Source organism: Pipra filicauda, unplaced genomic scaffold, assembly GCF_003945595.2.
Source record: "Pipra filicauda isolate LSUMZ 115617 unplaced genomic scaffold, ASM394559v2 scaffold334_size1588553_pilon, whole genome shotgun sequence".
Taxonomy (NCBI): Eukaryota; Metazoa; Chordata; class Aves; order Passeriformes; family Pipridae; genus Pipra; species Pipra filicauda.
Window position 1 is genome coordinate 1,470,847 of NW_024104459.1, and position 24,707 is coordinate 1,495,553.

Sequence of the window (24,707 nt, forward strand, 5' to 3'; positions counted from 1 at the left end):
AAGCCATACATTTTTCATTTACTGGCACAGTAATTGATAGAAATTAAGCTATAAAATGTGAGAAAGTTTTGGCCAGTCTGCTTAACATAGAGTAGTGTATGAATGTTTTCTGCATTTGCTGTCTGGTAAATATTGACTTCACTTTAAAGTTTCTCAATATCTAACATTTTCCATGATTTGGGCCCTTATAATGTGAGGAAATATTCCTACTTCATGTTTGCTGTTTCCATTAGAACTCTGTGTGTGTGTGTTTAAAACCTAGTCACTAGAGCATAAACAACTTGCAGAGAAATATTGTTTCCATGGAGCTTAGGTTTCAGTTCATTTTGTCTTTTTTAGTATAATAGCCTTTATTTTAAATAGGCATTTTCCTATAACTTGATATTCAAACAAGATGTGATTTTTTTGTTTAACGTTTTTCATGAAAACACAATGGGATAAAAAGGGAGAATATTTAACCTGGAAATTACTTTCTAGTTTGTAATTGTATTTTGTTTGGCTAAACTAAGAATCATTTATTAAACTAGTTATTGTATTATGCTGCATTGCCACACACAACCATTAGCATTTGCATAAACCAGATTATGTAACTTTTAGTATATTCTTTGTCACAGTGAGTTATTTATTAGAGGAAGCATCTGCTTTTTTTCATGGCCTGAGCATTGTGTGCATGGGAAAGCGTGTAACATGACTAAAACAATCTAACTTCATTTTAAATGTTGAATATCTGCCAGTTAGAATTATGAAAACTCTACCTAAAATATAGCCATATGTTTCTGCTGCAGAGGTTAACAGTACTGGCCATCACTCACTATTAAAAATTTAGCAAAAATGTAGACTACCACCTGGTCTCAGTTATAGGGAGTTTCTGCAGTAGAAATTATAAAGGCAGATATATTCTCTCTACTGGGTATGGACATAAAATTAACTCCAGTAAAAAAAAAAGTTAACATTTATTCTCTAATGTAGCTCAGACTTCATTCAATGTTTTTCCTAAATAAAGTATATGACATCATTCATTATGCTCACAATTTACCTGTGTTTTCAGACATTTATAGTTTAGGCCATATTAGTGAGTTTTATGTTGTAAAGGCTTTGTAGGAACCCTTAGCTTCCAGGAATAGATGTCTGTAGAGTTTTCATATGAAATTCTGGATTCTAAACAGGATACGTGAAAATATGCATTTGAAAAGGAGAAGATAAACCTACTACATTTGGAGTGCTACGTAAATAATGTGCTTTTTTTCCCAAAAAAAAGTTTGAAAAAGCAAATCTAAATTTTGAACGGTTTCTGAAAAATTACACATCATATTTGCATTTCTAACTATATACACAGGACAACAAGTCTAACATGATTTTTAGAATTAATGTTTTTCTCAACTCTGTGGAAGGCTTACTGAAACTTACTCACAAAGGCTGTTTCAGGTGCTAAAGGGTAACTCTGAACATATATTATCCTACAACAGCAAACATCATTTCAGATGTTGGGTGAGAGGGTAAAAGAGAATACTGTCTTAAAATCTGTACTCTAAATACTTTGTGAAGACCAGAGTAGATCCTCTAGTGTCATTACCCTTAAATGAGGTTATTGGTGTTTTTCCAGATTCTGTAATATATCATGAGCCCTATTACCTGTTCTATGACAAATCACACATTCATGTGTTTCTAGCTGTCATAACAATGAACATTTATCGTAGTTTGACTCATGAAAAAATTATTCTAATTACATGACACTGTGAAACCTTCTTTGGTTAATTTATCAGTAATAGATAAATGTGTTTTTATTAGCCATAAATTATAGTAATATTTCTGATATCTTTCACTGGGAAGGTAGTCAAAATAAGTATTTCACCATCTATTTGTAGGTTTGGGTTATTGTGACATAGGAAATACTTTCAGTTGGTTTTGCTTAGTGCACTATTGTGGAAAACTTGCACAACCACCTTCAGGTTCAGTTCCTCCACAACTTGCTGCATGTCAAAAAACTATCCTAATTATCTTTGGTCACTGGTCAGAACTTCTTTCTTTCTTGAATTCTTCATTCCTCTAAGCAACCTTTGATTACTTATCATTAATTTTTCAGTGTGAAATGTCCCAATTCAATAAGGTTATACATCAGTCTGTTTACAAATGTCAAGAAATATGTTTGATGCAAATACACTCAGACTAGATGTAAGGAAGAAATTTTTTATGATGAGGATGGTGAGACACTCTTAACAGGTTTCCCAGGGGAGGTGGTAGATGCCACATATGTGGAAACATTCAAGATCAGATTGGATGGGGCTCTGAGTAATCTGGTCTACTTGAAGACATCCTGCTCATTGCAGGGGGCTGGACTAGAGTACCTTTAAAGGTCCCTTCTAACCCAAACCATTCTATAATTCTATGATTCTATGACATAAATCGGATAAATGCAATATTCATTGCTCACTCTCATTGTAATCATCAGCTTTGGGTTGACGGAGTGTTGAGAATCAATAATTCTCCACAGTTTTAATTAATTAAGTCTCACAGTACTCTCTTAAGAAGAACTAGGCAGAATTTATCCCACTATGGTAGAAGGAAAGTCACTTGGATTCTTCATGCTGGTCCTCTGGCATGCATCAAGCCAGGGGAAAAGGATCTCAAGGGGTATGTCAGAGTTTAGTAGCAGTTCTTCATTGTCTACATAAATGAAAGAAAATATTTTTAAAGATGTCAGATGTATTGCATTCCTTCTTTCTACATTTATGAGATTATTTCTCCTTTAAGAAGAAAGTCATGTCTGACTCTGGTGTGTTGTCCCGTGTTCCAGGGAAGTATTAAAGCTCCAACTGACCTGATTTCTATAGGAAAGGAGATGGAAGAATTGAAAATTTTTTGTTAAGTACAAATTCTGTCTTCTTGTCAGAGTGTCTGTTCAGATTGGATGCTTGCTGAGCCTCTGTCATTTTATTCATAGCTCATACAAACACAAATTTGTATATACTGCTTATATCTCAGTCCTTACGTATACATTATTCAGTTTGATTCTTAAAAGAAATGCAACAGTATATAGAAGGCAGAAGCAAGAGTAGATAGAAATCTGGCAAAAACATGGGAAAAAGGTCTAACTCAACATCATGTAGTTTTTGAAGATTTAGTCGTGTTATATACATATTGTTTCACAATTGTATATAACCCTTTGCAATGGACATATAGATATTTCAGAAGCAAATTCTTTCCCACTGATAAACACTCTTTTAGTCCTGTTAATGTTTCAGATAACATTTCATAGGTATTATACTATCAAGCATATGCTCAGAAAAAACCCGGAGGCCTATGAATAAGGCCCACAGTGTGTCCCTGGCATGTGCTCTGCAACTTCACTGTCACATTGCTGTTTCTTTCTACAAGACAAAAATCTACTTTAGATTTTTTCAGTATGGGTGACTGTTCTCTAATGCTTTCCCAATGACTCACCCACTCTCTATCTCTCTATCTTCTCTTTTTTTTATTACTTCTATTGTGTATGTATTTTTATCCTTTCCACAAAAAAGACTTATTTTGATCTACTAGAAGCCCAGCAAGACCAGTTATATAGCTTTCACTAAATACCAAGTTTGATGAATAAAGTTTTTCTGTAAATTAAACAAGCATTATATTACACAAAAATTTAAAGAAACAGAAATGTTGTCTTCTAGAATCCAAGTAATTCTTCCAGTCTGTTACAATTTGGATTTCAACAGAATGTGGTATTTAATTTGCTGAATTTTAAACCCGACTAGCTAGAGTTATTGACCCTGGTTCTTTTCCTGTGTCATCTGAGAAATATCTCTCTTACCTGCTTGAATTTTTGCATTTCAGGAATCTTATTCAAAGAAGAGAGGTTATGCATTGGAAGCAATATCCTCTGTACCTCTGGATGCAGTTCCTTCAGAAAATGACAGCAGTCATTGTGATTCGATAGACGTAGCAGTGACCAAAAAGCCTTGTTCCCTAGAGATAGCAAGAGTTCCTTCCTCAAGACCAGGTAAACCACCAAATAATCCTTTACATAGTCATTGGTGTAAGTGTAATGTTATAGAAGGTATAGGTTTATATTTTTAAGCATACAGTACTCTGTTTACTTACCACAGCATGATTATAGTCTTCCATTAGCTACCATGAGAGCTTAACGTCAGAATAAAGATTAATAGCAAAAAGTTGTAGAAGGGAAAACAAAGCAGAGGTTTAAATACTTTCCTAGATAGGAAGGTTGCAAAAAGCCAAATTAGAAATAGAGTTTCTTTAAGCCCAGCCTTTTGCGGGAATCTATTTACCAAGCTGTGGTTTTTTTTAATGAAGTGCTTAGCAACATTATAGAACTAGTTCAAAATGTAAAGTACTTTGCGTTTTCATGTTACATAAAGAAGATCTGCTCCATTTTTGAAAATTAGTGACTGAGAATTGAGAAAAATATTAAATGACATTTTGACAGACTGTTGTTCGTATTATATAAAGGTTTGAACAGCAATGAGTTAAAGCAGTTTAAAAACAATAGAATTGTGCTAAGTCAGATGCATGATATCATCTGTAAGGAGTCTGTTTATATTCGCCAAAATTATATGATCTCTTCCATCACCCTTGTTTGAACTCTTGATTAGTCACCACCTGGTACAGAAATTTCAGAATATAGTCATTTCTCTGTAAGTAATTAAACTGGGAGTCTGCTTTGACAAATGACAGTTCTCAGCAGCAGAGACCTATTTGAAACAGGCAATTGACTTTTTGACCTGTGCTATCTTGATTATGAATCATGATTTGGGTAATATACAAGAGTATAGGCGAATGACAGATACTTGTTGACTAACATCATGTCTGTGTAAGGGGAAGCACCTTCTTGATCTCACAGCTGAACTAGTATTGGAAGAGTGCCAGAGCTATATTGGGCATAGTATTTAAGGGCAGATATGAAGACAGAGCTTCGGAGTCTGCAGGGTAAGGTGAAGTGGATTGTAATTGCCATCTCTCCGCTAAATTTGGGCTAAAAAAGACTTGAGGGAATCTACATTATAAACAGCAATCTAAGAGGCGGCACAAAATAGGATAGGAGCTTTATAGCATATTGCACAGAATGGACCAGAATCTGACTTGAACATCAGCATGACTACTTGTGTCACTGAAGGCTTACTTTACTGACTGTTTTGACCCTGATAATCTAAAAAATAATCAATCTGTGTAGGACAATATCGTGGGTTGTTGTTCAGTAAAGGAAGAAAATGCCAAATTATCTTCCCCCCCCCCCAAACTTCTACTTGATTAATCACAATAAACATATATATTGCACTGGAAAGACTGCCATACCCCTATCCAGTAAATTGGTAGGGAGAGAGGCTCAAGAAGAAAGTTTTCCATTGTAACTAGTATTTTAAGAAAAGATAGAGTTTTCACTAGTTAAAATACCAGGATTTGGAAGCGTGCTGTCTGCTGAACACAAGTATTTTTCTTAGACACAGTCAATCCATTAAGATCAGTCTGAAACACAGATCCTAAAAAAAACATTTTTAGGTCTTAATCTGGAAATATGTTTTGTGTAAGGTTAAATATAGTGTGTATCAGAGGCCCAGAGTATAACCTCAGAAGCTGTAGGACAGTCATGAGGGCACCCATAATATTTATAAGAACTAACAAGATCAATGAGTTGACAATACAAATGTCCTGTAATTCCTTCTGTCTTAGTTTTCCATATACCACTGTGATATTTTCCTTGGCATTTTATTGGGAAGAACATTTGGATGTGTAGATAAGCAGATTTTAAAATGTGATTTTATTTTAAGCTATAAATGTTAAAGTTTTCTAACTGGCCTGGCTTGCAAGCCATATCTGGAATCATGTTGGCGATTATCTTGTACTGCAAATGGCCCAAATTAGTAAATCATGTCACCCTCAGTTATAAGGTATTTAGCACTATGTGTACGTGAATGTCGCCCTGCCACTTTAGGTCATATAAACTTATTGCTTGAATAAGTTATGTATGATTATAGAGATAATTTATTTAAAAGAAATATCAGATTTGCGTGCTTTTATTTCCTGAATTGCCCTGTTTTTGTGTCACTGAGACATGCTGACTTTGGGAATACTCTTTCAAAGTTCTGTACTATGTCATAATGTAGAGCTCTTTATAGAGCATGAAGTAGCACTTCAAACATAAAATTGCATCTGTCAGTCTCCTTTCCCTAGGTGGTAGGACAGTGTGATCAACTTATAACAGGTTGGGAATAGTCACCTTGCCAGTTGTTATTCTCTGATCTGCTGGGGAAAAAACCCAGGCTGCTCTGTAGTTCTCCAAAATTTTGTTGTTGAACTGGTAGGGAATCACAGAGGATGAGAACCCCATATACTGAGTGGTAAATATTTCTTAGATATCAGGGAGAAAAACTGAATAGAAAGCAAATAAAAGTAGTCATAAAGTTCGTTATTTCTACTTCTGAAATTCTGTGTTGTGTTAGTTTTATGTCTGTTTGTAAGAAATTAGGTTTATATAGGAAGATGAACAGTTACATTATTGGTTTATGCTGGCAGTTAAAGCACTTGTTTCTAATTAGGACAAATGTAAGAGTAATAAAGACCGGAAATGTGACTGAGTTCAAGTTAAACTGTTCTTTGTTTCTGTGATAGATTGATCAGGCAAGTTTGGCAAATTGTGTTGGCATCTCTTGACATTTCTGCCTTTAAACTAATAATTAAGATGTGATAGGAAGATTCTTGAAATACTACAGTCTTTGCGATAATTTTTTCTGCTAACTAAAATATAAATTTGGGGTTAAAATTTTGTAGATCAATGTCTTAAAATTAATTTTACAAAGTAATTGATTCACAAATCAGTCTTACTGATTCTTCTGTTGGGCTGTTCCAGGTCAGTATTCTTATTCCTTAAACTAGATATTTCTGCTGCTCATTTTAATTTTTACACTGCCCTTCCATTTAAAAAAGAAGTCACACGATATATTTAACCTTGAAAAATAGTCATAAAATTTTATTAGTTCGTAAGGCATGCATTAGTATTGCCCTTTTGCTTTTAGGGATGTAATGAAATTTTGTGAACTATAGCAACAAATCATCTTGGAAAAGGTGTAAACTTTTAATAAATGGCTAAAGCTCAAACCTCTGGATAATTCTAATGGTAAAGTAGGCATTATTAAGTATTTTCATCAAGTTAGTGTGGTTTTGATCAGCTATCTAGAGTCCAGAATACTGGTAGCAGCAGCTTAGGTGCATCACCATGCTGCCTTTGGGTCTCTGCTGTTGAAGACCCTAACAGACCTAACTTGAACCTTTGGTAGCTTGGACATTCTGTACCACAGTCCATCCTTGCACCTCATAATGTCATATACTTTATTTAGGAAATGTTGAATGAAGTCTGAGCTACATTAGAGAATAAATGTTAACTTTTTTATTTCTTAATTGGAGTTAATTGCATATCCCTACCCAGTAGAGAGAATATATTTGCCTTTATAATTTCTGCTGCAGAAACTCCCTATAAGTGAGGCCAGGTGGTAGTCTATATTTTGCTAAATTTGTAATAATAGTGAGTGATGGCCAGTACTAATTAAAGTATTTTTAGTCTCATTGAGTATCATTAGGAGTCAGAAAGGACTTTTAAAACTCTGTTTCTCATAAATAACTTGTGGAAAAAAACCCCCACAACAACCTTCTTTGGGAAATTTTATCTGTTCATGCAGATTAACAAAGGTTTTAATAAAGCATCTCAATAACAAGATGCATGAAAATCATGCTTGGATAAGAGAATCCTGGTTCAAGGACCCATTTTTTTTAGTTATGTTACTTCACTGTGGCAGCAGGTTTAGGAGACCTTAATGAGCCATCTTCAACTCTGGAAACAGCTGAGTGTAGCAATTCAGAACTCAGTGTGGGCTGCAAAATTCAGCCGAGAAGTAAGGTAAATGCTGTGGGGCTTCACTTATGCTGAGCTCTCAGCCACTGCATAGTCAGCAATTCCCAAGTCAGTGATTTTAAAGATAGCTCTCATATAATTACCCAGTTATATGTAAGATATGGCTTCTGTCAGGGATAAAAATTGTCCTTAGGTATGGGACGTGTTGCCACTAGCCTGTAGCAGGCAAACATGAGGCAAGAAGTTGAAATGTAAAGGAAGAGATAGTAGCTATTAGTGAGTCCTTCACCCAGCTAAGTGTACTTTGGAGCAGTCTTGCTGTTGTCAATCATGATGTTTTTGTTATTTAAAAAAATCACTTGATTTGTGCTTAGATGCAGGTAACTTTTAAGGAAGATCATACAGTTAATAAATCTGTAATTAACTGTATCTTCTTCTTATAGCCTCATAATCACAGCAGGGAAATTAACAAAAAATAGTTGTCACTGAATCTTTACAACATATCAAACTGTCCCCAAGTTGACCAATCTATTGCAATATTAGGGTTTTTTTTTTGCTTTCTCAGCCTAACATCCCTCTCCTGTCACTATGGTGAAAATGAACCTGAAACTTTGTAGCCAGTATGTCAGATCACCTCTGCTTGCATTCTTGTGTCTACTTGTATAACAGTGTGTTAGCAGTCTTATATATATCTAGGAGACAATTCTCGAGAAACCTGAATTGGAAAAAAGAGCCTAACTGTGATAACATTTTTATGAAAATTAAAATTAAAACATGTGTCTTTTACCTGGTTTCCAAAATCATCAAATACTTGGCTTGCTAAATAAACTTCGGTTTCTCAGATCATCAGTTTCTGTTTGACTTCAGTAGTCCTCAGTATTTGGACACTTCAATTCTCCAGACTGATACTATAAGATTGCAAATATATATTTTCTTACTTGATGAATTTATACCTTCACTTTTGTGCAGTTATATTCTAGTTATAAGCAAAGCAGTGCAAAGTGGCCACAAAAAGGAATTGTCACACTGCTGGATATACAAAATTGCCTGGATGACTGGAATTTCAAGAGGCTAACCTTAGTTACCCATGCTTCATCACTTTGAAACTCTAATTGATCTGAAGGGTCACACACTAACCTTTCTAAAGACCACTCACACAAATTGCTTCTAACAGAAGGACCAATAATAGAGCTGTATTTCATTTAAGTATGCTTTTTAAACCAGAGATAGCAGGATATAGTGCATTTAAACACATGACCCGAAGTAAAACTCCCCAGGATTAAATATTTTCTGTGATCAAGAAAAATCATCTTAGTTGTGTAGAGAAGAACATATTAATGGAGGGAGTCTCTTATCAGAGTAACTGCAATTCAGTTGGTCTAGAACCAGCTGAAACTAGCTAGAGTCTGTGTAATTCAGCCTAATGTGACACAAATGTTTCTTAAGCAACTGATCATGCATGAAAGCTTTTGATATTGCAGTGCATATTCAAAACCGGTACTATCTACTATCAGTGCCGAATTTTCTAAGCACTAAGACTCAGGCCTGATGTGTTAAGGAGCAGCAGAGTCCAGGTGGCCCTTCAGGGAGGGAGAGGTAGGAGTGAAGGGCACTACCATGGCTGACAGGGCAGAGGCCTCACTAGGCAGAGCCCTGTCTCAACACCCATGAGCAGGGTAGACCTAGAGATCATGGTGAACTTCAGCCGAGAGCTGATCAACAAGCAAGTTTGTGCTGAGGAGGGTAGGTCTATATTCAAGCTAGAAAGTCAATACGCAGGTCAGGATCGAGTTTGGTGATGGCCAGGAAAGTTTATGATGGCAAGTCCGAGTCCAAGATCATACTGGGAAGTCAGCCCGTGAGTTGAGGTCTGGATACACAGAGCAAAGGCCTAAGCACAAGATGGGCACTGCTTCAGCTTAGCTTTAGCAGGAGCTAAAGGCCTCAGACTGAGCTGAAATGGTGTCCTCAGAAAAGGGGATGTGAATGAAGAACCTTGGAAAGCTGGACCATTAAAGGCAGGGCCGTTAAAGCTTACCCGTGCTTCAGGACCTCACAGCACCAAGCCTGCCAGTGTTTGGACAATGCTCTCAGGCACATGGTGTGATTCTTGGGGCTGTCCTGTGCAGGGCCAGGAGTTGGACTTTGACGATCCTCGAGGGTCCCTTCCAAGAAATTACTGTCTGAATATTCTGTGATGATATATGAATGATAATCAAATATCCCTTAGTTTTCTGTCTATTACTCAAGCAGACAGCATCTCCAAAGACTATAATTCATCTGTACGTTGAATGAGAAGTGAAGAGCCACTCAGAGCTTGTCAATACAGAACACAAAGCATTAGTGTGTATTGTAATGTGAGACGTTCATTGGTTTGGTGGAGTAGATCACTGATTAAAGAGGCTTGTGTTTCCATAACAACCTAATAGCTGAATGTTTTCTTAGGCAGCAAGTGGTTTCTCTTCTAAGGAATTTTTTGCTTTAGAGAAATTCTCCCATTGTTAACTGAAATTTTGCAGTCTCAGGTTGTTTTACACTATGTAGTCCCCCTTTATGTTTAGCACAGAAAGAGTAGCACAGACCATGAAAAGAATGAGCAAGAGTCTCACAGTGCCCTGACATGATGACAATACTCCCTGTAAAGAGAGAAGAGTTCTAGCCTTTGTGTAGTTCCTTTAATAAACTCTCAAGATTCAGCTTAAAAATAGCTGGGATTTTGTGCCTGTTACTCTGTGTAGAAGTCTATATTAGAACCACTGATTTCTGTGCCAGTGATCAAGAACCTTTTCATTTCCAACCTGAGTGTATTCATGGCCAACTGCAGTCAAGACAGAGTAGCCCTAATTGGCTAGATCGGAAGTCTCCAGTAACTCTTCAAGAGGCAAATTTGGGCAGCCTGTGATTTATTCTGAAAATCTCTTCTTACCCTTATGCATATCTGTTTGTCTATACTGCCTTGTCTTGGTGGCTATAGAACTCCAAATGGTTGTGAAGTGTTGCGTGGAGGTATTCCAAAGGTGTGTTCTCTGTATCACAGTGTGTTCAAATAATTTTTTTTTTTATTTCTGTATGTATGCCTCTATTTAAGGTAGTGGGTTCTATAGAAGTCTGGATTATGTTATCTATATACAATGCCCTAATAACCTTCCCTTTTTCTGTTTAAGAAGAGGAGAGTGAGATTATAAACGTTATTTGCTTTAAGGTGAAAATTAAAAATTATCAAACAGTTTTTCAGCTGTATTTTTAGTCAATAACTTATTAATAGTGAAATCTAGTGCCCATTCTTAGTTATAAGACCTGTACATACTTTTCTCTGCTATTATTTTTCTTCCTTTAACCTATGTTTGAGCCATAAGGAGCTATGGTACAGAATTTCTCAATTTCCTTCTTTTAACACGTTAATTTATAAAATTGTAGGGGTCACATTTGGAGCTTCAAGATACAAATCTTTGCCAGAACACTGTATCAGAAACCAAACTAACCTTCTCCTGACTTTCAGTGATGACACATTTTGTAATTGTCATTCCTACTACCACAGTATAAAGTGCGTGCTTCTTCTCAGAAGCTGTTTTGTCTAATGCACTAACATATGTTTACAGTTCATATTTTTAAATTTCTTGTGACATTTTAATAAAGATTAAGAGAGTACTGATGGAAGAGTAAAATATACAATTGTTTTTCTATCTTGCATTTTGCTGGGGAGAGTGTTGCTGATATAGTTGTTCCTATAGGAGAAATTATAGAAATATAATTTATTTTCTGGTTTTGAGTATTTTCTGGCATTTTATAGTTCTGTTTATTTTCTTAAAGTACAAATCCCCCAAAATGTGGTGAGCTTGGAAGATTTGCTTAATCATAATGACATTTTCAGACCTATTTTTGTATTTCTGATATTATTATCATAGTTCTGGAATACAATTAGGATACTTTCTATTAATACTCTATCTCCTAGAGGAGCACAGTTCACCTGTGGTCCTGTGTTAATTACTGTTTTGTTGAGAGGAGTTACTAACCTGCTGATCTTGTTGAGTAGGTATTCAAGTGATCTGAGTCTCAGACGCTGACATATATTCCTATTGTCACTGATGTTAGGACGTGTTTTACCATTAATTTCAGTTGGGATAGATTTTAACTGTATACATTATCTTCCAGAAGAAGAGTCTTTATTAGAATTAGGAATTAGTCAATTAAATGAGATCAAGAAAAATGTCTTGTACTGTAGGATGAAAAGTGAGGTATTGTATGTGGGAATAATTCCCTTTTCTTCTGATTTTGTCTGAAATCAGTAGGTACCTCTTAAAGGATCTATTCCGGTGTTGTAGTTGGAAGTGGCATAGATGGGTAAGTGAGGTATGCAACTGATTTCTGCCCAGTTAGCTACCTCCCTAAACTCACTTTGTGATAGAATGTTAAAGCTGTGACTCACTCTAACTGTATTTGGGTAGGTTTCAGAAGGTGAGTGAGACAGCCTGAGAATTCTTTCTGCAGTGAAGTTTGTTCATAGGTCATTCAGGTAAGGCAGGTTTCTGCTATTATCCAAAAAACAGGTCCAGGTGATCCATATAGACTTTATGTAGACAGGTCCTGTTCCATATTCTTGACATAACTGTAGCTTGCTCTCAGTAGATATACCAACAGTGCACTATCTAATGTTTAAAGAAAAAAGCATATCCATGCTTTATTGTTTTGATTTCCTGTACAATGTGGGAATTGGCTTTCTTGGTAGAAGTTACAAAGGGAGAGAAAAAAAATAACTTCTGTTGTGCAAAATAAGCACCATTTTCATTAGGGTGTGACTCCATTACAAATGTATTAACAGAACAAAGGAATAAATGAGAGAAGATGAATGATAGAAAATTTCTATAGCAGTTCATCCACTGTCTTCTTCCCCTCTAAGCAGTCCTGGGCAGTGTGAGATAAAGCCATAGGTTCCCCTAACACAGTTGTTCCCTTAGTTATTCTATTTTAAGCAGAGCAATTTTGTATTTGGACAAACTTGTGTTATCATAAGATTCTCATATTAATAACTAGAAAATTGAAATCCTCCAGTTTTGTCATTATTTGAGTGGCGAAGCACTGTGTTAAAAAATGATTCTTTGTTATGCTGGGAATAAAAGAAGTTCTGCCTTTTTTTTTTTGTTTCACTTCTTGCCTTCTGAAAAGATCAGAATTTATCCATCAAAGCTAAAATAAAACTTCATTGTCACAAACTGAGAAGCAGACAGTGAAAGCATTCAGTGAATGCTGTTTCTAATATGCTTTCTTGGCTGATTCTTGCCCATTTAACTGGCAGCTTTCAGAATCCCAAGGAGCATTAAAATAAATTAGATCTATGCAGACTTTTTGACCCATCTGCTACCTGCAGTGGTATTTGTAGGATAAAGAGGGGTAAAACTGTTACCTGTTGTTTCATTTGGGTAATGCATACTTCTCATGCACATATATCTGGAACCATACAGTATTAAATTTTTAAAATTATCTCCATTGCAAACATAGACCATTTGAATAAGGTTTATTAACCCAAATGTAATAATTAACCCAAATGTATTATAAAAGAGAATACCAAATTAACTCTATTTATCTGTATTAAAAAAAACTTACAGTTTTATTGAAAAAAGGCAGGTTAATTAATAAGTTCCAGTTTGTCTGAAGTAATGCTTATTTGCATGACATATGTCCCTACCATTTATTATTAATGGTGATCCATATCAGTTATTCCATTATTTCTGATCTCAGGCTGAAAGCTTATAATGACTAAGGTTCCTCCATTAGCTTCCTTTTAGTCTTCTCAAATCTTATCAATATTCCAGATGCTATTAAGAAACAGCTGCATTTGTTGAGATAACTTCTGCTAGATTTTTTAAAATTCTTGGATACAAATTAGATGGATCTGTTGATTAAAAATTTCTAGCTTTAGTAACTTTCTTTTAACATTCCCTTTGGATATTTTCATGAGTATAGTTTCATGTGAGTTTCTCTTTGATATTTAGGGAAAATATTTCACATCTCTTGGTTTATAATATCATTTCTCCTACCACATTTCTAGAGTAGTATGCCATAATTTCATTTGTTCTCTTGTCCATTTCCCCCACTTCTTTATGTCCTTGATGCAGCAGAGGTCATGTGGAGAAACAGCATTACAATCATAAAGACTTCTTCAGAATGCATATGCACAGGAGACTGAATTGAGGTTGCACAAGCCACATCAATTCATACATTTCGCAGCTCTAATGTACTTTCCTTTAGAACATTATCATTCCTCTAAAAGGTTTTTAGTATATAATTAGGATAATTGCTTCCCATCATATGCTACCCTGGATAACATCTTTGATAATATTCTGAACAATGAAATGTTATTCCTAAAAACACTCTGTCATTTTTGAAGTTAGAGCACATGGGGATGACTGACACCACGTGACCAGTTCATTATAAAAAGGCATGCAGGTCTCTCTGGCCATCCAATATGTTCCAGTAAATATGTTTATGTTGTTAAAATAGTTTAATTTTCCAAAGGACTAACTTATATCTTCTCTGCAAACGGAGAGAAAAAGGCTGCTGCTTGACATATGTTAAACATTTTCCGATGTTTCATTGCTTTTTATTTAAATTCATTAAAATACATTTGAAAAAAATTAGCTCTCACAGGAGTTTTGGGCAATTTTTGCAAATGAGTGCTCATCAAAGTGTGTGCATTCTGACCAACGCTCAGTTTCATCCATCTTGGTGTGATTACTGTCTAGAATGATCTCATTATACACTTGACTGCATGCTGTCAGACAAAACCCCTTTTTCAAACCCAGACAATAATTCAAAGGAACATAATTATTTTCAGGTATTTTGCATTTTAAAGCTCACATGCAAATATATTTAGTACGATTCGAGTTTTTCTTTGTTAAATAACTATTAGTTGCAGCATCCTTTGCAAGTACTTTTGAGTTAGGGCTGAAATATATTTAGATCACACAGAACATATTCCATTCTGGTAAGTAATCCTACACCTCAGAATGCTGCAGAGATTGTTTGATGATTGAGCAGATGTAAGTGATAGTACCTTTTATAAGTGGCAATAATTTAATAGGTGTATGAGAAATAATACTTTTATAAAATTCATCAAAATGCTAATATTAGCAGTGATGGTAAAACTTCATCTTAACATTAATTTGTTTACAGTTTACATGCATCTTTTATATTCTAGAAGAATATAAGCTTGAAATGGATATAGCACTGCGTGGAGATTTTCTGTAGGTATTTAGCTAATATTATGTGTCTCCTGATGCACCTGTGCATTTTCTACAAACCTTAAATTGATATTTCTACGAAGCTTTTCATTTTGAATCTTAATCCATATTAGAAGTTGGGAGGAACCAGTTGTCTGGACTTCATACTTTTTATTCTGTTATATTCAAGACTTTGCACACTTCGCTATTTTGCATTAAGATGAAACTGAGTCCTATAATTTGAGAGATCCAGTGCTCAAGAGTTAGTGCTTTACTTACGTCTGTAATGCAGTAAAGTTCAAGTACTATGAAAAAAGCTAAACTGGTTTTCAGAAACACTGGAAATGCAATATAGATATATCTTGAATCACAGGAAGAACTCAGCTGTCTTTTGTGGAAGATTAATTTCTCCACTATTTGGTCTCTCAATTTCAGATGCTTCTCAACTCTGAATGATTAATTGATAGACACTGCAATATACATATCTGAGGGTCATCTAGACATTCTCAGCTGTTGCTGGAAGTTATGACATTAAAAATGTTCCTCATCTCTCCTGCTCCATGTATAGTTTTTCAGGTTTTTTTGATATTTTGTATTAAAGGTTGCAAGTTTATTAATACAGTTTATTAGGGAGTATTTTGTGACTTGCTGTAGATGTAGTCTATATGTCTTGTAGCACAATTTTTACTATGTGATTGCCTTTGATTTATGTATTAGATTTGATGAGTTGTGCAATCCCTTCTATTTCTGTGTCCCGTATAAGGGCATTTATTTGAGATGTGGAAGATCAAGCTGAGAACCCTAAGTACCAGGTATATGAGCAACTCTATCTGTATCATGGGACATGGGAATTCTGTTCAGTGGTAGGTACATGCCAGACCAAGAAATATGAACTCAATCCCTGCCCTGTTCTATTAGAATGATGTTGAGTTTCAGCAGGACCCATGAACTTTGTGAGAGAATCAGCTTTGTGGGATACCTGCCCTGCAGTGTTTTTTCTTCCTAGTCTTTCTTGCAAACACACACCAGAACTTCCATCCTGCTCAGAGAAGTATTTCTGATGAAAACGTCCTGAGATATTTTTCCAAAGGACATCAGTTTGGATTAATGGGATTTTATATGGTGAAAAATCATTTGTCAAAAGATTCACTATGGGTTGGTGGCACTGCTAACTGGCAGATACTGAGGCCTTTGCATCACAACTGTGCCTGCTACCCCTCCCTGCTCTCCATCATTTCTTCTCTTTAGGGATCATCTACTGCCACACAGTTACTGTGCTTTTACAAATACTTTAGTGAAGAGTCGATGGCTTTATATGAATGGAATTGGTAACCTTGCTTTCTTTTCTACAGTTCCAGTAGCCGTAGAACAACAATAATACTTCCCTTTACTCACCATCAGATAAGCTATAAAAGATTTTCTGGTTCTTCTGAATGATAGTTTTTAGGAGAATATTTCTTGTGACTGACTGTGTCAAAATTGGGATATAATTTTAGCTTATATCATACAATCAACTGAATTTTTTTTCAGCATTGACCTGAATCAGATCTGAAATACTATCTTTTAGTATGAAAAAAAAAAATCCCATTTCTAGTGTCTTTTCTTCTCCAGTAAGTAACAACTTAAATGTGGTAGTTTTGTGAAAAAAGTTTTTATATTTAATATTTTAATACCTTTAACTGTGTTCCACTGGGAACTCACTTTTTAATGGGAATGGTATGTTCTATGCAGTTTTTTTAATAAACTTTTGTTTTAACTTTAGTACATTTGGAAAGCGGAAATCTTGGCATAGCTTGCTAAATTTTGTTAAAATCAAAATATTTGTGAAAATATTAAGCAATTGCTAAAATAAAACAATTTTGTACATAATGAACAGATTTATTTGTTTTATTCAGTGTCAGAAATGATTAAAAAATAGAAAAACATTGATTCCTAGTGAAAGTAATCAGTGTTGCATTTTGTAAAAAAATAAAAAAAAATCCTTCCTGTTCTATTTTAAGTGAAATAAAAAACACTCAATTACTTCCATTTTCTCTGCTTCTGTCTCCCTTTCTACATCTGCTAGTCCTGATGGCAGTCTGTAGCTTGCTGCCAAAAAGTTTTCTTCTGTTACTTTACAGGGATTTGATTTTTGTTCTTTTTATACCATTTTCTTTTTATGCTACCTCAAAAGCAAATTAGAAGTATGCAAGAGATGTAGGATTTTGGTACATATCAAAATGGAGTGGGAATGGATTTGTACTGCCAATCCACAAACATATTGATGCAGCATATCTTTAATAGGAATTAATACTAGAATAATTTGCTCCTGCAGCGGGATATCTAACTAGTCTTTTCCTTTTTTCACTGATATGCCTTCAAATACTGCAGATTTGGAAGAACTCACATGAAAGAGTATTTTAACAGTCAGTTGCTTTATTGTTTCCCAAAAGCAGGAGAAGTCTTGAGAAGGACCATTTCAAATTTTTTTGCTCCAGAGCAGGATTCTTTCTGTAATACAGTATATCATTGTATGTAGCAGTAACTGTTCTAGGTGATGATATTAAATGTTATTCTGTTAGTAAGAATATGCCTTCTGGTCTAGCTCCAGCTGTTCACTCCATATCCTTTCTCTTTCAGAAATCATTCCCTCCATGCTGGAAGATACATAAATAGTGCAGCACAATTAAAACCATTTTCTTACCAGTAATACAGGATTTGAAACTAAATTTTTTTTCTAAGTGCATTTCCATTATTTTTACATCTGTTTATATCTTACATTATGCTGAAAAGTTATAAGAACTTTCTGTGAATATTGTGCAAGTAAAATTTGAAAAAAACCACTTTTTTCTGATCAATTAAATAAGTTGTCTGTCAGACTTTTTCTCACCCAACCTGTAATAACTTCAACAGGGATTTGCTATTAATCAATATAATGAATGTGTTAAATGCCTTGTGAAGTCATTGCAAACAAAAAGCAATACATTTTATAAATTACTTGTCCAACTGCTAGATATCAACCTGATAAACACAGTGTGGAATAAATTTGTGATGCATGTTCTAATGGAATAATGGCATTTGCACTAGGAAGCTGTTAGTGGCTAGGAGTTCTGGCAGTAAGAGTGACAGGACTAGTGTGAATCCTGCCTTTTGTTTTAGTTAAATTCTTACCTGTATTCCAGTGGGATTTAATTGTAATTCTTTGATGTATTTTAAGAACTTGATGTTAAGAAAACTTGTCAACTGCCCATATTTCCACTTAATTATAATCCCTCTTTGTTTCTGTCCCACTGTCCTGCTATACTCCTCCTTGTCTGAATATACTGATTTGGCTCTATATCAAACAAGTGGGCCAAAGCTGCTTGGTCTAGAAATTGAGATTTATTCCTTTGCTATTGATAGCAAAAAAAAATAGCATACCTCTTCATAATATGCAAAGTTTGTGCTATCTTTATCATTCCTTTATATAGTTAACAGCAGCTCTCAAAAATTCCTTGGTATATCCAAACTCTATATCTGTGGTGACTGTGAGAAATGTGGTAGGTTGTATTAGTGGTAACACTTAATGGGAAGAATTTTAAAAAATCTGCAAAGCTAGCCTGTGGATCTTAGAGAACCTAAAACCAAAATAAGAAGAGAAAACTGTGACAGTAGTGAAATTAAATATGCTGAAGTGTTGAGAAGATTCTAAACACTCAGAGCAGAAGTTATGTAAATCCTACTTTGTCAGTCAGAAGGTAAGCTTAATAATGTCTAAATATATAACAGTGTTATAACATATAATTTCATCTAAATTGCAGAAGATAGAAAATAAATTAATGCAGGAATATTAGTATAAAGGGTAGAATTTGAGTGTTTTTCAGAAGAAAATGCTAAGTATAAATAAAATACATAAAATACGGCAAAATTGTTTTGGCATATTATAAAAGAGATGATTTGGACATTAAAAAATACAAAGTTTCAGGGGTTTTTGAGTTATTAGAAACTCTGATGCTGTAGTGCCACAGATTAGCTGTTAATGGTTGGAAACTGCATTATGATATTCCAGAATTATCCACAGTATTTCCTTTATCTTTTTAAAGTCATTTGGGCATCATCAGAGCAATATATAAGACTAGTTAGCTGGTCCACTCTGGTACAGATGTTTCAGTATTCCTTTCAAATTGAACAGCAAAGACTTTAAAGATTCCCTGAGTTTTGGCTGCGTATTGTACACTAGCAAACTAAACACCATTTCTGTCTCTCAGGCTTAAAATTTTTGTTTAGCTCTTTGACTTCGGTATTCTGATAAAGAGCTTTATTAATAGATTGATACTTCAGAAGAACTGAAGCTCATGAAAATATAGTTTTTCCACTAATTGCTTTTCACTGCAGCTGTAGGTAGATAAATATTGGAAGGTTTATCTTCAAGCCTGCTTAAATTATTTACTAACTGAGCTTGATCTCTGGGGTGTATGGCTATCACCAGTATTATTTAAATTATTTGAGTGTATTTATTCTCACCACCTTTTGTGATTTATATTCTAAAATAATTTGAGCCTAATTCATTAATCATCTATTGCATTTGTAATAGTAGAATGCTTTTTCTGCACAGCACAGTTTGGTTATTTATTTGGGTTATAGCAGAAGCTTTATGATATATTAAGGTATGCATATGACCACATGTAGTGGTCTCTCACTGATAAGTGAAATTTAAAAATAAGCACAGACATCCCCAATATGTACCATTCTTTTTTTGGGTGATTTTTTTTGTTTAACAAGGCTACTAGGCAATCCAGTTTTTAGTGGATGGCTTAAATAAAAAAAATATTTGGCACCTGTAACTATACCCTATGCTTTTCATTTAACTTCCAGTAATATGATGCCTACATGCTGATCCAGACAAATGTAGAAATCTATGAAATATCTGTCATAGACAAGTGTAACCATTTCACTACAAACCTTTTAAATATGGAAAAACAAACAAAAAAGCCATTACACACCGAAAAAAAAGGTAGATGGCAACTGTGTAGCATTGTTTTTGAATGCTCAATTAGACATCAACAGCTTGCAGAGACAGTCTCAGAAGGTTACTCAGGAAATGGTGGAAATCACCCATCATCTCTCATTAGTACTTAATGAGAGATGTTTTTCCAGACAGTTGCCTGGTATTACAAGGGTTATGCAAGCTTGAAGCAGTTCCAAAGTTCTATTTGTGCAGGTGGGTGATTAGAGGAAATAAAAAGTTGATAATAGTCATACCCAACTCTCTTGGATGATGCAGAAACAACTAAGCAGACCCCCTGCTGCCACTGGAATGCACTTCACTGGTAATTAATTCCAAATACAATCCTGAAATAGCTGCCACATCCAAGATTGGGTCAGGTATAGCTTTGAGTGCTTTCAGCAAGACAGTTGCAGATATATATTTACAGTCCTACTCAGAACAATGGTTATTCAGGTTTGAGTGTGTGGAAACCAAGCAAATTCAAAAGAGCAAATTCAAACAGCTGAGTCCAACTGTTCTCTCTCTGCATCCAGTGTAGCTACCTACTGATTCTGTTATTCAGTATTCCATCTGTTCTTTTGAAATGTCTCTTGTAACGTTTGTTCCTTGAAATCCTGAAATACATGATTGTCCTTATCTATAGTTCCTAGAGTTATGCCATGTTTTAAGTTTAGTCAACTTAAAACAATTTTAAAGCTGAATCCTATGCTATGGAAAATTGCCTAGTCCCTCAATCGAGGCTACTATGTAACATGAACATTTTTGTTATCTGCCTGACAAATAGGAGATTTTCTAATATTTTCCGGGTTTCTGTATAAACTGCTTAATTTACTGTGTACAATTGCTGTGAATCTTTGCAGTGGGTCCACCACTTACAGGAGACACCGTTTTTTTCACACATGCTATCCAAGAAGTCTTAAACATGGCATGCCTATATCAAACCAGGATGACTCCTACTATTTTGTGACCTACTCTATTCAGTTTTGAGTCTTTGTTAGTTCTTTTCTACTTGTTGCCTTGGGCTCCTGCTTTGTAAATTTTCTACTGCTGGAATCCAGCAGCCAAGATTGACCCATAATGAATGGACTGAGCCCAAGTAGTGCTGTCCTCATACAGGCAGACATACTGTTTTAAGTCTTTTACTGAAATCTGTCCATGGATATGTTTTAGAGTAATGGGGTGGTTCTCCTTGCTCTGCCTTAGAAAGGGATGTGTTTTAATGAGCCCTCTGTAAGCTTCAGGGTTCAAATTCTTTTTATCATAGAGAATCGGATTTTCATGATTCTTCATGTGGACCTCTCTCTCTCTCACTTTTAAATCAAGCTCAGCAGCAATAGGAAAGATTCCCTGAGGCATAATCGGGGCAAGTTTCTTGGTCTTCTCCTCAGTATGAGGATATCAGCATATCCCTGATAAAACTTCCATATATTTGATTATCACAGGAATCAGAAAATACTGTTTTATGACTCCAGTGTGATTAGAAGTGGCAATTCTTCTTTCATTCCAGTTATGAAGCTTATAAAAGGACTTGATGATCATTCCACCTTTATTGAAAAGCACTAAAACCTGCTCCTAATGGTACCACACATTAATGTGGACCTACGTTAGTGTATTAATTTCTTAATGAGTCAGTGAAACTAGCCATTCTGGTGGCTCTGTCCTCTGCAAGGAGATGTATGTAAATTCAGTCACTGGTAACTGATCCTCCAGAAATAGTACTATTTCCATATTATCTCCTTTTGTACGTTTCCAAGATTTCTACTGTGATGATGATTGATTTCTGTCCAAGACAGAAGATTAACATTGCCATATTCTTTTCAGAGCTGTTTGCATTCATGTAATACATTTGATGTTAAGAGGACGTATAACATGTACAGACAAAGGCATTCCAGCATTTTTTAATAAAGACAGATCCAAGGCCATTGAAATTGCCAGACTGGATAAGAGTTTCCGTAGTAGTTTTCTAATAGTCTAGCAAATTGAGTCTGCTATAATTGATCAAACTTAAGTCTGTCTTTATACCACACTAAAAAGCATTTTGAGCCCTGACAACACCAAGCTATGTGGACCTTTATTCACATTTTTTGCTTTATTCTGGTGCTGGGGTGTCCAAAACAGATGCAGGATTTTGACCTACCTTCAAGTAGTTTGAAATATTGCATGAAATATTCTACAGGGAGCAGAGCTTGAGGAAGTTATTTGCTAGTAATAGGGTGCCTTTGGAGTTGTTGTCTATTTATGTGTGCATATGTATCTATATGTATTTATGCATATGTATATACATGCATAATAATTTTCCACCCTTGTCTTTTTTCTCTCCCAGATTTGCAGTGTACAAATCTGTTCAGGCCCTGAGGTTTTATTATAATGCTCTACAAGGTCATAATGATTAGCCTTTTTGCTTTAAGTGTTTTGTTCATGACTAATATTATATTTTCAGATGTTTTAGAATTTGGTATATATATTTAAACACAGCATTAGATGTGTAGTATATAATGTGGTTCTAGGTTATTACTGGTCCATACCTCTAAAGTTAAATACACGTTTCTTCCCCTTTTATAGCAAATTGTAAATCTGAGCATATAGTATTTAAGTGACTCCACAAATAACTGGAATATGGAAATAAAATAGGCGGAGTATACATTTGAATTTTGGCTCAGAGCACTGGATGTGAATATAAAATAAATCATCATCCACAGTTACTATTCATTGCTTCAGTCACAGGCTGGTTTTGGAGCACATAAACTAGACTCCTTTGGATCTGAAGTTCCGTTTCAGGTGGTCCTTCTGGAAGCTGTGAGGATCATATATGGTGGGGGTGTTTGATAGAATAAATAAGAATGATGTGTAGCGCTAAAAGTTAAAAGCCACATGTATTCTAAATAGAAAGTCATGCAGATGAACTGCTTTTGATCTGCTGATCCATTGCCATTACACTAAATTGTAGAAATAACTGATGTAATAGCTAATACAGACATAACTGTAGATTTTGATAAGGATCCTAGCATGTTTCTGTAATGAAAGTAGGAAAATAGATTAACTGTGTTCCATTTGAAAGATTTATTTCTGAGGTGAAATCTAATTATATTTCTGGAATATGGGCTGCCTCTGGCTTTTGATATTTTGCTTCCTGAGATGTGGTAAGAAGTGTTCTGGTTGGTATACTTGGCATCTGTTTGATAGTTAATATTGTGGCATTGTATACATACAGTGCCTTTTTTCTGAGTACATTGTGAGAAAAAGTATTTATTAAAAAAGTTGCAGTGAACAGTTTGTCCTCACAGAACATGGAGAGTGGGATGAAAATGTCGCTGAAACACTTGTTGAACTGTGGTGTTATGGTCTGTTACTATCTACAAAAGCCATTTTTCCCTGTGCAGTGTTCTGTGTGAAAGAAGACGTGAACGTGACTGCTGATGGCACACAGCACAGGAAAAGGCAAAATTCCCAGGGCCTGAGTTTTTTATCATTTCAGTTCAATAGTTAATATTTTTATATTTTTGCCTGACATCTTAGGATATACTCCTGGAATAACACCTTAGTTTGCTCTTACAATATACTAGAAGGAGAACACATTCACTTTTACCTTGCTCTCTCCAGACTCAAATCTGAGTGATGCAGTCACCATATCCATGAATCAGAGCTCCTTGCACTCCCCTCTTTTGTTGAAATCCTGTTATCCCGTACACTTCAGAAAAAAAATTACCATAATTATTTTACCATGATGGTTAAAAAATCAGTATTATTAGATAGACATATATAACATATTACATAATTTGTTTTCATTTTATTCAGAAATTGTTCTTGTACTGAAAAACTGCATTGTGAATGAATCACTGAGTACTTATAATTTCAATGATAGTAGACCCATCTTTTATTCCTGTGAAGGGATTGGTTATGATGTTAATTCTTATATAATATATTTTCTGTGAGACATGAGGTTACTGTGCACTCAGAGCTAAACGTTTTTATGACCAAGATAACTATGCTTACATTAATTAGGCTTCAGTAATATTGAACTGGATAATAGATAAAACAACATTATTCTCAAAAAGCATCTCTCTTTTTTGTAATTGTATTCTATACAAAAGTTGGGGGAAAATAGATTTTCTGAGATTTTCTGTTTTCTTGATGCTTCCTTCCTCTTTTAACATTATCATAAAAAGGTCCTGTAAAAAACTAAATATTTCACATATGAAGTGACTTAAAAACTCTTGAATTTGTAAATTAAAAAAATAATTATGTGAATTACTTCTTATTCAATGCTATTCAATTTCTATGTATCATTTTCCTGTAAGAATATGTAAAACAATTGGTGAAATGTTGGAATCACTGGAAAAAGCCAGTGTTTTGTGGTTTAAGCCCAGCTGGAAATTAAACACCGCACAGACATTTGCTCAACCACTCTCTCTCCCTCCCAGTCCAGTGGAATGGGGAGGAGAATCAAAGTAAAACTTGTAGGTTGAGATGAGAACAGTTTAATAATAGAAAATAAAGTAAAAATACAGTAATAATGGGAAATGATAATGATAATAATAAGTGAAAAAACGAATTATGCCCAATACAATTGCTCACCATGGGCTGGCTGATGCCAGACCCCCCTTTCCCAAACCCAGATTGGCCCCATTTCTGAGGGGTAACTCCCCCCAGTTTCTATACTGGGCATGAT

At 35.0% G+C, this 24,707-nt stretch overlaps 1 protein-coding gene across 1 annotated transcript in view; it reads left to right on the plus strand.

The window, feature by feature from the left end:
- The window catches only part of LOC113997404 (ankyrin repeat and sterile alpha motif domain-containing protein 1B-like), a gene marked incomplete at its 3' end in the record, with an annotated part of 224,260 nt that overhangs the window by 110,047 nt on the left and 89,506 nt on the right, over positions 1–24,707 (plus strand). Inside the window, exon 10 of the mRNA XM_027739205.2 lies at positions 3,826–3,991. Coding sequence (XP_027595006.2) covers positions 3,826–3,991 — 166 coding nt within the window. The remainder of the gene's footprint in view (positions 1–3,825; positions 3,992–24,707) is intronic.